Source organism: Cydia amplana, chromosome 2 (assembly GCF_948474715.1).
Source record: "Cydia amplana chromosome 2, ilCydAmpl1.1, whole genome shotgun sequence".
Lineage (NCBI taxonomy): Eukaryota > Metazoa > Arthropoda > Insecta > Lepidoptera > Tortricidae > Cydia > Cydia amplana.
Genome location: NC_086070.1, coordinates 15381614 through 15397771, shown reverse-complemented (window position 1 = coordinate 15397771; position 16158 = coordinate 15381614). Strand labels below are relative to the sequence as shown.

At 39.4% G+C, this 16158-nt stretch overlaps 2 protein-coding genes across 2 annotated transcripts; one reads left to right on the top strand and one right to left on the bottom strand.

Moving 5' to 3' along the window:
* The first annotated feature begins 2107 nt into the window (after nt 1–2107).
* On the top strand, nt 2108–4526 carry LOC134662162 (uncharacterized). The gene is made up of 3 exons (XM_063518428.1): nt 2108–2163; nt 2911–3123; nt 4306–4526. The coding sequence occupies exons 1-3, from the start codon at nt 2109–2111 to the stop codon at nt 4485–4487; spliced, it is 450 nt and encodes a 149-aa protein (XP_063374498.1). The 5' UTR covers nt 2108; the 3' UTR covers nt 4488–4526.
* Nucleotides 4527–5324: 798 nt separating this feature from the next.
* LOC134656348 (uncharacterized) lies at nt 5325–6104 on the bottom strand. The gene has a single exon (XM_063511870.1). It carries the CDS (start codon nt 6102–6104, stop codon nt 5325–5327), a length of 780 nt encoding a protein of 259 aa, XP_063367940.1.
* Nucleotides 6105–16158: the final 10054 nt, after the last annotated feature.

Below are 16158 nucleotides of genomic sequence, written 5' to 3'. Positions count from 1 at the left end.
GTGTTGATATTTGAAGTGGCAATTCGCACTCCAGTCGATAGCGTCCGGCCCTCGGCGCCAGTTTAACTGCCAGTTGCAGCATCAGCACTTGACAGACTGATCAACGTCACCCGGCGCGCCGCGGAGGGTTACTATGAAACTTCCTATATAAACAAGCAACAACGGTTGCACTCCGGGAGTGCCGATAGAAGTGAAAACTCACCTCACTATGTTACCGACGCCGGTGACACGATACATACGTTTAGCGGAGGTATTCTATTTATTTATTATATATTATTATCATTCTCAAATAAGATCACACTTTTTCATTAACATGTTTATTTAGATACTGCCATGACAATGTCAAATTATTTGAACATAGGTAAAGAGTCTTGAAAAGGAGTCCGCAACATAAATGTCAAATAACATTGAGTTTTTCTTTATTGATTTAAATGCCATCTAAATTATGAGTGGCCATCTAAACCTAACGCCCCTTACGGTCACGTGATCGCCTTACGCCCCTTACGGTCACGTGATCGCCTTACGCTGTCTCGAGTTTATCATTTTTTCCCCACCTCAAAAAGTGCCCAGCGCCGCTAAATAAGTTTTCACTTCAAAAAGTTTTGCGAACTATTTGTTATGATAGGTATAGGAGGCAAGCGAGCAGACGAATCACCTAATGATAAGCTATTACCGTTGCCCATGGACACCCGCAACACCAGAGGGGTTATAAGTGCGTTGTAGGCCTTTAAGATGTGAGTACGCTCTTTTCTTGAAGGTTTGAAGGTCGTATCGGTCCGGAAATACCGCAGGCGACAGTTCATTCGACAGTTTAGCTGTGCGAGACAGGAAGTTATAATGCCTAATAAAATAATATTCACCACATCAACTGGTAAAAGCTCTCTTGATTGTTCAAAAACTGATGAGAAAGTTGCATTTTATCCACATGTGTGGCGAAGTAATTAAATGCAAATATCGAGTTGTTTCCTTATGTTAGCTGGTAGAATTGACTTTTAAATTAATATTTTGAATGATTTATTTAATAAAATTCATTTTGAATTGATTTGGTTTGATTTTACTTGATATTGTGCAGTCAGTATTTTCCTTGCATTGGTGTGGTGAAAAAATCGTGTTTCACTCGGTGGCAAAATTTGTTTAACCCTTGAAACCCTCGCAACGGTCAAGATTCCATTTTTCGAACCACTCGCTAATCTTGAGATCTTTCGCTTGCTCGGATATCAATATTAGCACTTAGGTACACGGAATTTTCTGAAAGTAAATATTTATACATATTGTGTTTCATCAAGATAAACATCTTCAGTTAGGATCAAGACTTCTTCCACACTTTTTTAGCTTCTTTCTTCTTACCATTACTCTTTCGAGGTAAATTAATTTGTTGGTATCTACTTTTTCATACTCCGGTGGGTGAGAATACGTGTGTGCCATACGCCACTTACATAGGTTTACAGGAGTGCGAAAAGAAGCAAAAAAAAAAAAATTTCTCGAAAAGTTTCACATTTAGGAAATATTGAACGTATTTATCATTTAGGCACATATGTTTACTATTTATAGTACTATACAAATATTGTGAATATAGTGGTAATCATGAAATAAAAGCACTTTTATTATTGCCATATCCGTTTTTGATGAGTAAAGGTTAAAAACGTACAATGTATGATATGACACAAAAGTTTTGGATATGTCACACTTTTGTGATAATTTTCTGTTAACAGAGTGAAATTATCCTATAGAAAAATGCGAATATAGCACAACATTTTTGAAAAATATGTTTTTCCAAAAACCGATTAGTGTCAATTATAGCATATTTTTTGTTATTTTAGAAATCATTAAAAAACGATTTTGCTCAAAAATGGATATGGCACAAACGTATTCTCAGCCGGCGACTCTTACTGAACGATTGCAACGATAGATTATACAAACCCAGCTTAAACATGACCAATTGTTTATCATAACATAATATTGTGTCACCCATCCGCTGCTGAGCGGATGGCTGATAATAATATTAATCTTCATAAAAAAAATGATTTAACGACTGGATGTCAGTAGTCAAGCATAGTTAGCATTAAAACATGTACAGCGTAATTATTTAGTGACGTTTAACAACTATGATGACGTACTTGGATATAAGTTTTATTTGTTTGATAATTATTCTGGTCAGAGAAGGTAAGTGTATAATAAGCGTGTAATCCTCTTATAATATTAGTAATATCGGTATTCGGCCAAGACCAATTCGGGGCATCTCTTACTATAATCCTTGAACAACTTCAGTACCGCCAGATATTATAGTAAGTAAATAAAGAAGACTGACGACTACCATATAATACAATGCTGCCAGAATCGTCATTTATTCATGGATTAATACGTTTTAGTTATTTGTCTATGAAAACTGTCACCCGTCTACTATTTGTAATTTTATAACAAAAAGGAAAATTGAAATTGATTGATCGCAGTATAGTCACAAAAATAGATTAAAAGCGTAGGTATTAAAGTTTTTTGGCATAGGTATGCCTTTAAGGTATATAATGGCGCCATCTAGTGTAAGCATTTTTTAAATAAATAAATATTATAGGACATTCTTACACAGATTGACAAAGTCCCACAGTAAGCTCAAAAAGGCTTGTGTTGTGAGTACTCAGACAACGATGTATATAATATACAAATACATAAATACATAGAAAACACCCAAGACTCAGGCACAAATATCTGTGCTCATCCCACAAATAAATGCCCTTACCAGAATTCGAACCCAGGACCGCGGCTTCATAGGCAGGGTCACTACATATTTTTTAACTTTCTCTAAGTCCTAAGAGCTCACTAGATCTGAGTATGGAAGTTTTGAATGTCCTCTGAGTCACAATGGCTTTTCGGTTTACATTTCATAATAAATATAACTTATTAATTGACTTTCAGGTGAATCCCTCCAATGTTGGTCATGCTCTTCTATCTATGAGCCGGGCTGTGAGGATCCGTTCAAGCCCAACGATCTTACGGCGGGAGCGGAGTATTTTCTTGTCGACTGCAACCACAACTATATAATTAATGGAAGTATTGAGGAACAGCACCTCATGGAGCATGTATTCGGTCCTGACGCAAAACCTTATTGCAGAAAATCAGTTCGTCAAGGTGAGCTTAACCCTGTTCTCAGTCAATGATGTATCAGAAGCCAAACTGGAGTGAGCTTAGAGTAGTCAGTTTCTGGTGTCTTGCTGCCCAGGGGTAGTCAAGCTGACAATCGTTTGTTGATGAACGCCAATCGAAAAGTAAAAAATAAAAATGTATCCATACGATAGAGATGCGAACGAAAAGTACCTACATGATCCATTAAATCTTAAATCATAAGTAATTTATTTATTTGCGTGAATAGCGTCATATGACAGTTCAGAAATATTTCTCCTAACTCAACAGTCCACAAACAGAATGCAAATATTAGATCTGATTCTTAAACTACTTTTAAGTACCTAATTATTGGATTATATGTGTAAGTACTACATTATATTAATAAATTATGAAAAATATATTAAAAAACGTCGTTCAATGTACGTGTGAAAGTGTTATTATTTACTTGTGGCGTGTCTTTTATTATTCGCCTACGGCTCATAAAAGACATCTCGGGACTAGTAAAATAAGACACTTTTCACACTTGCATTGAAATGTACTAATATCTAACAGCCATTCATGTAGTGTTTTCTTAAATTTATGAAATGTCATGCATTTATTAAAGTCAGGTGGCAACTCATTTAATATTTCCACACACATTACAATGTTGAAAATAGCAGTTTTTGCTTTCCAACTAGAAGTTTTTCATTGTTTCACGCTGTAATAATTCAGGGTGTTGTTTTACATACTTTACTATTTCATAAACTTACAATCAAGGTAATGGCAGAACTTTAAGCTTAAGAAAAATCTGTTGACATGACTCGAGAGTTCCAATCAGTTCCAATATCATGCAGATTGCACGAATATATTTTTAATAACATATCAATATTCTTATAATATCTATCTCATTACTCCAGATCAATCATATCTGATAATTGATTCGACATATTTATCTATAATAGCCACAGCAGTTTTGCGATCAGACATTCTACGCAATATTATAAGGACAAAAATAAATTTCGTCTTGTACCTAAGTAATATTACGAGTACCTATGTCATTGAAAATGTATGAACATTCCAGTAAAGCTTATTACTTTGTCACGTTCATGAAATAAAAGCTCATAAATAATTATAGATTACGATTATACCTACATTTTGGAAATACAATAATCTGGTGTAAACGTGTAATCTACAATGTTTTATTCACAGTATATGGGATAACCATCGTTCATCGCGGATGCTCTTACGGTGACTTTTCTAATGACTGTTCGAATGGCCGTGGCACCTGCGATAGCACAGCCTGCTACGAAGACGGCTGCAACGCGGCCACAGCCCTCAGCCGAATTACCTCGCTGTATATACCTATTATTACATTATTACTCTTGTGTTAAATGAAAATACTCTCCAAAAATTCTCAGGTACTAAACAAAGCTAAAGAAACCCAGCTTTAGTTAGTAAAATAGGGCTATCGGTTTCCCTTGTTTTGGCATATGCATTAATAATTCTTTATGGCATTAATCTATTTAATCATAACTAACCTTGTAGGTACATAAAGTATTATGACAATCCAGTTTAGCATAGTTGACTGACTGGTTAGATCATTTTCCCAAAATCATAAATTCTATTCGCATTTTTTCCTATTCTTAATTTACACCAGACGCATTAATTCCTAACATGATTTTTCCATTCGCATTTTTTCCTATTCTTAATTTACACCAGACGCATTAATTCCTAGGTTAAATTTTTCTCATAATTAATACTTTCCAAGTCGTTTTATTCGCATTCTTTTTATTTCTCAGGCGATAATATTACCATGGTCCCACCGCACTGTTTCTTTTCAAAATAACTTTGCGGGGCTCCTATTTCTGGGCGGTTTGCCCTTCGGGCATCTGAAGCTACCTAACCTTTTTTTTTTTGTTTTTTACGAGGGGAAATGCGTTACGCATACTCCCGCCCCCGGGGGGGGGTCGGGAGTTATGTGGGACTCTCCTCCCTTAGGGGGAGGCCTACCCACTAAAACCCCTCGGTGTACCCTCGCTCCGCCTGAGGTAGGGCTAAGGGAACGCTTGGCGCTTACCTCGGCCCTGCCATGTGCGTGTCGCCCTTGCGGGCTCGGCTATTGCGGCTTTTGCCACTGTCCCTCCTAGGTGTGCACTTTTTGCGCCTTATCCGCCTCGGGACACTCTCGTCAGGCAGGAGACCCCCCGATCTCCTGCCCGAGGTCCCAGTTAGGGCGGCAAGCGGCGGTCATACGCGGCCCGCCTCCGCCCGGTCCTTTTTCGGCGGATAGGGAGCGAGAGGGGATCGTCCTCTCGCTCTCTCTCCGCCGCCTCCTTTAGGGACATGACAGCGTCGCAGAACGCGACGACCGCCTCCCAGGTGCCTCTGTTACGGACCATCGCACTGGCTATTGCCGGCAGCGATAGGTCTGCTCCAAGAACCGCAGCCATCTCCGATCTCGGTTCATCCCACGCAGGGCATACGGCGCGGGTGTGATGCGCCGTGTCCTCCTCACCTCTGTCACAGTGCTTGCACACCGCTGTGTCCTCTCGTCGTGCCACTCGCCACAGGTACCTACCAAAGCAACCGTGCCCAGTAAGTACCTGTGTCAAGTGGTACGTCATTGGCCCGAAGTCGCGCTTCAACCAGTCCCTAAGGACTGGGCGTACTGCGCCCACCACCTCGCGGCTTGCGCTCGGGGCTTCTAGCCTTTCATCCCACCTCCGGAGAAGGTCATCCTTGGCCTCCTCCCTCCAAAGCTTGATCTCCTCCGGAAGTGGACGATTTCCCGCCGCCCGCTCTTCCGCAACTTGCCAATATACCGCCGCCAGGACCCCAGCCTCCAGGTCCCATGGTGGGCTGCCGGCCAGCAACGTCGCCGCCTCAAAGGAGACCGTCCTGTACGCTCGTATCGCTCTTGTGGCTATAACCCGTTGGGGTCTGCGCAACAGGGCCACGTTCCGAGCGTTCAGGGATTCTGCCCATATTGGGGCCCCATAGAGTGCCATGGAGCGCACAACACCCTGATAAAGGCGGCGGCATGTGCTGCCCGGTCCCCCGGTGTTCGGGAGCAGTCCCCCGAGTGCTCCGGCTGCGGCCAGCAATTTTGGCGCCTTCCGCGCAAAGTGCTCAGTGAAGCTCCACCGACCGTCGAGGACAATGCCTAGTTACCGCATCGTCGACTCGACGGCGATGGAGGTTCCCCCGACCACTATTTCCAGCCCAGGAGGCGGTGCGTTTCGAGGACCGTGAAAACAGAGAGCCTCGGACTTGTTGAGGGCCACTTCGAGTCCCAAGGCCCTAACCTAACCTAACCTAACCTAACCTACCTACACTTTTTTCCCCAAAGTGTAATGTTTTCATGGACGTCACACTAAATTAATAGGTTAGGTTAGATTAGGTTCGTTAGGTAGTTTCAGATGCCCGAAGGGCAAACCGCCCAGAAATAGGAGCCCCGCGAAGCGGGGCTCCGTCTAGCTAAATTGTGAACTAAATGTTTTTTGAAAAGAAAGTGGGGTGGGGTAATGGATTTTTTGATTATAGAATAAACGCCGTAAGAAATATTTGTGAGTAGCTAAATTGTCTAATGGGAAAATATGCGAATGGAAAAATCATGTTAGGAAATTAATGCGTCTGGTGTAAATTAAGAATAGGAAAAAATGCGAATAGAAATTATGCTACATGTAAATTATGATTTTGGGAAAATGATCTAACCAGTCAGTTGACTTACGTAGATTTTCAATTTTCTGTGCGTAAAGACGATTCTCACTCTAGTACACCAAACGAACACCAAAAATTGCCAATCGGGGGAAATAATACATGTGTAAGCAAATTTTGGCAAAGTTGGTTTGGAATGGTGTATTAAACAAGATACTAAAAGTACCGGGGGGTGGGGGTGAAGCTAACAGGTAGGGGGGGTTTTAGGTCCCTTTTTCGAGTTTTTCGTAAATAACTCTTAAACGGTGGCCCGTAGCAAAAAATGTTCTATTACATAAAATCAATATTAAAAAAATATTTAAAGGTGGACCCCTGACAAGCCTGGTTGAAATATTGATCCTAGAGAAAAAGATTGAATAACCTTTTTGTAGGAAATTTTATGTTAATTATTTATGTTAGAAAATATTTTTTGCTATTGGCTATCGTTTACGAATTATTTACGAAATACTAAAAAAGGGGACCTTCGAATTAATATTCTCCCTTTATTATTGATCCTAGCGAAAAAATGTAGCATTTATTTTATAAAAAACCTCAAATAGATTATTTATGTAAAAGATATTTTTTTGCTGTGGGCTACCGTTTACGAGTTATTTACGAAAAACTAAAAAAAAACGACCTTAGTACAAATTATAGGTAACTTTCCCACATTAATATATTTTGAAATATTTATCGTAGCGAAAAAGTGTACTGTACGGATACTACGGATATGATGGTCGTTCTTGTCTAAGTGACAGCGTGATAAAACGGTGTCCGTCACTTTCTTTCCCACGGTGTTAAACAGTGACAGTTATTTTATCACGTGGATAAAGATGGATAAAGCTATCCATAATAGGCTGGCTGAACCTTTTTTGTAGGAAATTTTATATGGATTTGCTACGGGCCACCGTTTAAGAGTTATTTACGAAAAACTCTAAAAAGGGACCTTAAACCTCCCCCCCCCCCCTACCCGTTAGCTTCACCCCCACCCCCGGGTACTTTTAGTATCTTGTTTAATACACCATTCCAAACCAACTTTGCCAAAATTTGCTTACACATGTATTATTACCGCAGTAATTCCTTCGTTTGGTGGCCTAACTCCATGTTAATGTAGGTATGTACCTACAGTTCTAAATGTAAACAATATCATGCCTACCTTTTTAGATTTCGTAGCTAAATTTGAGCTTCGCCACCGGAATAATTTAGAAAAGTTTACATTGAAAATGTTACTAATGAGGAATTTGTTGAAAGTTAGCTTCGTAAGCTTTTTACTCGTAACCTCACTTGGACGGGAAAGTTTGTTTACACAGTTTAGTTGGAAGAGGCTGGGCGGTAGCTTGCGCTTTTTTAGATCTCGTTAAACAGAGAATTTCCATCAAAGCTTCATTAGTGGGAAAAAGTACGGAATCATGCTAAATTAATGTATTTTTTGTATACCGTATTTATTTTTTAATACCTAGTTTCGTGAAACTTGAGGCCTATTTGGTTCTCGATCTGGAGGAGGGCGAATAGCGATTGTCTTGTCACTACTCATGATCAGGAAATATCTATCAAGAGCGTTATTGGACTGTATAAACTGTAAACATAGTAACTACTGTAACTATTGATACTATAATATAACGATGATATAACTTTGAAGTGTAGGTACGTATACGTAGGATGTGTTTTTTAAAGCGGAAAGTTTCTGGACAGCGGTAGAATATAAGCTAAATTTATTCGTAGTAATAAGTTAAGAGGTGTGTAAATCCGCTAATTAGTATCGGAAAAGCAACATTCCGAAACACTCATACAGATCTAGTATTTAATACATTCTTAATTTTTTCTGCTCTCCACTGTCATGTATAATATGTGATTTACGTATTTAAAAATAAATATCGGATAGAAACTGGGCCTAGGTATACATAGGTATGTAAATACCTAACCTATCTTACGTAAAATTTACCTTTCTTCGACGCGTCATTTTAAAAGGTAAGTCTGTGTGGTCAAGAAGGCGATGAAAATGGATAACCAGGTAAAAACACATCAAGAACTCGGAAACTTTTCTTATCAAACCAACTTTTATGATAAGATTTTACGCACGGCATCCTATCCGCTCTACATGCAAATTCTGCTGCCGTTTAGAGAACAATTTTAAGTCTCCTCGAAGTTTTGCGGCACGTGTGGATATTCACGCCAACAAGGAGACATAGCTGGTTAAGGTATCAATTGGATAACTATCTAAGTTAATTTTGTCTGAAATAAATATATACTCGTATACTTAAAATAAAGATAATTTATATACCTACCTTATAGCATTGTCGCCTTGACAGCATCGGAGCTTGCAAACTGCCAAAAGGATGACATCCCTCCTAGTTTACTAAGTATAGTGTCATATTTGAACCAAGTATTTATCTTAGATTTTACACTACTAATACAACCAAATCTTTGGCCGATGTAAAATGAAGTATATAAAATAAAATAGATACGTACCTTCGAGAGGTAGATACAAGGTAAACATATGTTAAAGCCAAAATAGTTATTTTCGATACAAGTGCGAAAAAGAGGAAATTCGAAACGAGTGGAGTGGCGATAAATTAAAACACGACCGAAGGGAGTGTTTTAAATCGACACGAGTTGCGAATTACCTATTCGCACGTGTATCGAACAACGTTTTACAGTACATATGGCACTTTAAAGTTTCGACATACGCACGAAAAGTGCTATTTTACGCACTAGTGCGGAAAAGTAGCCCCATATGTACTGTAAAAATATCTATCGGTCACGTAATTTAATGCACCTCTACGTTGTGGCGAATTTCGTATTCTAACGGTTCGCAACAAGATCGTTTTCACGAATACATGCATAAAACCACACCTGTCTTCGCAGAGCACGGAGAGAATATTATTATAGTTTCTGCGACACTTTTAGCACTTCCAGTAATTCCAGGGGACTAGACGTCTTCCGTTTCTTGTTCTTACCGTGCGCTTTCCTGTTTAAAATTATACGTTTAAGTTGTACTTTCAATGTCCATTTTAACATCATAAAGGTTAGTTTTACGCAAAGTTCTTCAGAAGTTGCTCTTGCTGATAAGACAGTAGCGTAGTAATAGTCAGTAGTTTAGATAACATGAACAGTACTTTGCTTTTGTTAAATGTGAGGTTAGGTTTAATAATTTTTAAGAGGATAAGTAAGTTGGATTTGTGTACATAGTATAGTGAGGCGTCCATTTTATATTGACAACTGGTCTAGCCTAGTGGGTAGTGACAGTGACCCTGCCTGTGAAGCCCCGGTCCTGGGTCGAATCCCGGAAAGGGCATTTATTTGTGTGATGAGCACAGATATTTTTCCTGGGTCATGGATGTATTCTGTGTATTTGTATATTATGTATATCGTTGTCTGAGTACCCACAACACAAGCCTTCTTGAGTTTACTGGGGGACTTAGTCAATCTGTGTAACAATGTCCTATTCCTATAATATTTATTTATTTATATGTCATACTGTCATAGAATTTGATCATAGCATTTGCCAATTTTATTAAATGCCATTTAGAATTGATCACTTCATGATATGCATGGTTAGGTTAGGTTAGGTTACAATGACGAGACGACAATGACGGTACATGTTGTTTTTCAAGAGTAGGGGAAGTCCGGGCATAGTGAACACCTTTACCTTTGACTTGACAGAACAGAAAAAATTAACGAGGAAGAAATGAAAAAAGTATCAATAATAAGTCTTTATTTAATAATCTTTTAATTTAAAACAACACTAGCCTCCATTGTTTAATAGTTGCTGCAATTTTGAACAAAACGTAAAAAAAGATATTTTATTCGCTTTGCCCAGGGTGCCGGGCAAAGTGAAACAGGCCCCCGGGCAAAGCAAACATTACTCATAAAATCTTAGTGAACTTAATAACTAAGTGAAAATTAATCAACATTAGATCATTTCGATAATATTAATTAGAAAAAGCTGTCACAAATAACTTTTGATATATTTTCACTGATTTCATAAGCATAAGTTTTCACGGCATTTCTGAAGATATTTTAACACAGCGAATCCGCGTTCTGATAGCCATTTCCATGACGTCTGTTAGCCAGGAGCCATTATCGATCTTTTTTTGATATTTATATACCATCTGTAACAAAATATTATAATAAAAAAAAATTACCTAATAAATTCAAAGTGAACACGCTATCCGCTTTGCCCGATCCACTTTGCCCATTCAGTCAGTTAAAGAAATTAAGAATTTAAAAAAAAATAACCGTTGGATTGTTTTAAAAGAAATGCGTTGTAAAAGGAAGATACCTTAATAAGCAATAGAAGCATCTTGAATTAAAATTTGAGATAATTACTGTGACAAAATAACATACAATGGACTTACCTTTCAAAATCGAATATTTTGCACTAAAAACACATTTTGACGCGTCACCGACGACGCTCACAGCGACCGCTCCCTGTGACGTTTGCCGCTCATAGAGCGAAGGATCCTGAACATCATATAGGCGCGTGATGCGACAAAGTCGAATAGTTTAGGATTGGGAGCCCGAATTCGCTTTGCCTGGGGTGTTCGCTTTACCCGGACTTCCCCTACATATAACTCTTAGTTTCTAAACATTCTCGATTCACTGGTTTAAAATCGAAATTTTCAATTAAAGGTATATTTTATTAAGCACTTTAGAAATTTAAAGTGCTTTAGAAAATTTAACCTTTACTAAAACGCATAAATATGAAGTTTGAAATAGTCACCCCTAGTGCGAGACTAGACAAGATCATTAACTAATAGCGGGACGGAGTCCGGTCGGAGTCAGCTAAGAACTTTTTGCTATTAATGGCAGCGCGATAGGTTTATCTCCTGAACTTCGGATTTTAATCTGACAAAACCACACGAAACGGAAGAGCTTGATGTACGGTGCAGAATACAGAATGTTGCGGATGAATTTGTTATTAAAGTAAATTAATAATATAACAACAAATTTTACTTTGACAAATCGAAATTTGCTATCTATATAAATCCGTATATCCTGGCTGACTGACTGAATCATCAAGGCAGAGACGAAACTACAAAAGCTAGAATGTTGAAATTTCCACATCATTAAGTAGATTTATAATGTGTATAAGAAATAAGAAACCTCTAAGAAATAAAAAGGGATGAAAGTTTGTCCAGTTTGTATGTAATACAAGTTTTATTTAGAGCTAGAAACTTGGTTAAAGGGCATATAGAACTAAAAAAGTTGTTTCAGCTTTTTTTTTTTATTCATCTCCTAAGGGGGCTAAGAGGGTTTGTATCGGGTACGAATATTTTTTGGAGCGAGGGACAAACTTCGTAGAAAGACGCAATACTTATTAGAAAACAAGAAAAGTAATTTCATCGTTTTGGAAAATTCATCCCTTTAGCGTGTTCAAAAGGGGTTGTATGTTTTGTAACAGAAACGATATAAGAGACTTTACATATGATACAAATGAATGAATGAGCTGAAAACGCGCTAGCCTACTCCGATTCACTACCACTACGTGGCTGGTGTCCTCACGTGCCCTCAATGTGCGCGGGGGTTCACCTCGAAGATAGGCTACGTCAGCCATCTTCGGGCGCACGAGCGCCGAGCAAACTAGGAGTCGTAGTGGTCGCCATGGCCGAAATCGGCCGGAAGGATCATCATCTTCACCTACATGGCGACTACTAAACATCCACGTCAACTAAACAGAAATTTCTAATGTTTGTTATATAAATACAACTTTCAAAGTAATTACTTGCACTGAAGTTTGGGTCTCTTCATTGCATTATCGCTTAGAGTTGCAGAACCAAGAGTAACCAAACTGTGTGTAACCGCTAGGGAATGCAAAATAACCGATAACCGAGTATCGGTTTTGCTTCGGTTAAACTCGTACTCGAAACCGAAAATCGGTTAAAAACCGAGTAATCTCTAGGGTCCTAGCTAAACTGGTTGTGTATACTTACGCTATGGAAAGTCCAATTTAGCTAGAACCACTAACCAAATAGCTCAACAACCACGAAGCGTGACTGTATGTGTACATTGGTGACCCTGAACTATTACAGAAATACATTTAATAGTAGTTTATGTGACTGCTACATAATTAAAGGCATTCAAATACGAGTTTAGGTTTATGAAATGAACGAAGTGAATTCCTGAAAAAGATCACACGAGTGTTTATTCGCTAATTATATATACAGTTACATATACTATTTGTGTCGTTCTCAAGTAAAAGGTACCACATCCTCGCTTACCATAAGGGTGAAATTTGCTTGCACCTCTATACTAATAACCTGTCAGAGCGTCCTTGTGGTAAGCGACAATGTGGTATATTTTACTTGAGAACGACACATTTTATCTAGGTATAATACCTACATATTATTAGCTCTCTACGATGTATTCACTAACCATTCCTGAAGCCGTTCCCGAAGCCTTCCAAATAAGAGAACAACTCCTTCATTTCGCCAAAGAAAGGCTTAAAAACCTATCAGCTCATGTGTCCCTTACTGTGTTACGGTCCTGCTTCGCCGTTCCCAGACTAACATATTTTCTCCGCACCGTACCAACCTGGCTATACCCCGAACATATCGCCTCCTTCGACCGTGCACTAAAAGAATCGGCTGAGTGTCTGCTTAACGTATCCCTTAACACAGACCATTGGGATTTGGCATCGTTGCCTATTCGGAATGGTGGCCTAGGATTACGCCGCGCTCGTGACGTGAGTCTTCCGGCCTTCTTGGCGTCGGCGGCAGGGGTTGTAGAACTTGTCTCTAAAATTGTATCTTTGGATGGAGACAGGAATACCATACCCTATGTCTCTGACACTCAGTTGGCCTGGATGGCTTTCAACTCGGGTGCGTCCGTACCCGAAAAACCGTTCCTCCAACGTTGTTGGGACGTCGTGGGCATCAAACGGATCGTCGATTCCCTAATGACAAACGCTCTTGGTGCAGATAGGGCCAGACTAAACGCAGCTTCGAGGCCTGAAAGTGGTGCTTGGTTTTCGCCCTCCCATCTCCAAATCTTGGCACTCTGCTCGACAACGACTCACTGCGGGTGGCCGTTGCTCTTCGTCTGGGCTGCGATGTATGTCAACCTCATTTGTGCATCTGCGGTTCTATGGTGGAGAGTAATGGTCATCACGCACTGAGCTGTTGCCGCTGCGCCGGTAGGTTCCCACGACACCATGCCTTGAACGACATCATCCGCAGGGCATTAGTATCGGCAAACATCCCCTCCACGCTAGAACTGCCAGGCCTCAGCCGGTCGGATGGTAAAAGGCCTGACGGCCTGACACTGGTGCTATGGGAAAAAGGCAAGTGTCTATTTGGGACGCTACGTGTGTAACTGTAAGCACTTTTGCCCCCTCACACCTTTGTCGCACCATGCGGACGGCGGGCGCAGCCGCTGAGGTGGCGGCCCTACACAAACATCAAAAGTACTCAGCACTCACTAATTACCTTTTCGTCCCAGTAGCCGTAGAGACGTCCGGTTGGTGCGCAGAGGCAAAAACCTTCCTTAGGGAAGTAGGTCGCCGCCTGCAAGAAAGGGGCCTTGACCCGCGCTCCGGGTTTTTCCTGATGCAAAGGCTGTCCATCGCAATTCAATGCGGTAACGCAGCGAGTGTGATGGGCACCTTTGCGCCAGGGGTAGCGCGGGGAGGCCTCTTTCAGTAGTTTTTATATTCCTTGTTTTATTTTAGATATATTTAGGATTGTTAGTTTTAATTTAGTATTATTCATAAATGTATTTAGTTCATAAGTTATTTATTTGTCTTTTTACTGTCTTTTTCAATGAAATAAATTGTAACTATATGTTACGGCCGACATTAGAATTTGAGCCCGGGCCCTTCTACATAGTAGGCAGGGTCAATATCGACTAGGCTAAAGAAAAACAATTTCAACATCATCATTTTTAGTATCTCTTTCTAGAATCAGGTAACCACATATACACTTAAAGATATCGCAAATTATTGATTTTGACACCTAGATTCAAAGAAAAGTTTGATTTTCGATGAAATATTAAAAACTCGAACTCGCGGTTTTTAACCGAAACCGACCCCGGTTTTGCATCGGTTAAAAACCGACGGTTAAACTCGATACTCGGTTTTTTCATTACTCGGTTGCATTCCCTAGTAACCGTTCAATGATCGCTTACTCTTGTCCCGAGCATCTGGTAGCGCGGGGCGGCCACATAACAATCGCTGCTATTTGACATTAACGATCTAACTTGCCCCATTACGCGAGATTACGAACCCGTTCGGATACTCCCTGCTGCTGAAAAAGATGTCAGACTTTGTCATGAACGGTATTTTAAGCTCTGTTTGGTTTCTTTCTGCTGAAACTCTGTTGCATGTTTTGCTAACGCGTCTGTGCTAGCATAGAGTTAGCAGCAACCCATACATAATTTAAAAGTTTCCATAAATATTTATATAAAAAGGTTTTTACAATTTTCATGTGATTTGAAATAACGACGAAATTTTCGTTAAAGATTCACAAAATCGTGAGTGTCGTGCCGTATTTACTCTAGCCTTTTGGCATACGTATTAGTACTAGGTACAAGACATGCACTTTACTGTATCAGATAATTTCATGGAATACAGTATTGAGTGCAATTTTAGTGATTATCCTCTTCGTTTTGTTATGCATTGTGCCGCTACCAGCAGCGTATACGAGTAATTCCACATTTCACGTAAATTTATCAAAGGATATTTTGTGTTGGTAGGTATCTACCAACAAAACAAAACATATTTTTTCGGACGTGTATTTTTTGTGTCCACGTAACGCTTACAAATGTTTTCAATTTGAATTTTAAATCTGCGGAGTGGCTGCCATTTTACTTTTTTGTCGGGAAAATTAAATGAAATTTTCCTGAGCGAGGTAACACTTTTCTTTATCCTGCTATTTGCAGCTACGTAGATATGCTTATTTTTGCTCAACTACGGCGAGGCCAAAAGAAAGGGTCCTGTTGTAAGCATTAGTAAGTTTTTGGTGCGTGTTCCAGCGTAGCGTTTACTACTGACGAAATTATTACAAATACTTGGTGTCAATATATTTGTTTATGGGTTTTCAATAATAGTATGTTTGAACCAAAATGAGTTTTTAAATTGAACCCGAAATTGCATTCCCATAGAAATTCTAAAAATTTCCAACACCATTAGGTACCACACTTTATAATTAAAAAACGGGGTATCATCAAAAAAGTATTAGTGCACCTCAAACGATTCTACTATAGTTAGGTAAAAAGGTAAGGTAAGATGTTTTTAATCCTAACGACATGTAACTTTGTATACTGTACATTATACAGTGCACACATTATATTATCCAGGTAACAATACCTACAGTTGACGGAGCCTGTAGGCAGATAGTGCACCTAACTCAATTTTAGTTAGTTTTCGGTTTG

What these genes read in the sequence shown, in the direction of transcription:
- LOC134662162 (XM_063518428.1), top strand. Translation starts at nt 2,109, where the DNA reads ATGACGTACTTGGATATAAGTTTTATTTGTTTGATAATTATTCTGGTC. An exon ending in AATTATTCTGGTCAGAGAAG is followed by an intron (nt 2,164 to 2,910) that starts GTAAGTGTATAA and finishes ATTGACTTTCAG; the next exon opens with GTGAATCCCTCCAATGTTGG. An exon ending in CAGAAAATCAGTTCGTCAAG is followed by an intron (nt 3,124 to 4,305) that starts GTGAGCTTAACC and finishes TTTTATTCACAG; the next exon opens with TATATGGGATAACCATCGTT.
- LOC134656348 (XM_063511870.1), bottom strand. Translation starts at nt 6,104, where the DNA reads ATGGCACTCTATGGGGCCCCAATATGGGCAGAATCCCTGAACGCTCGG.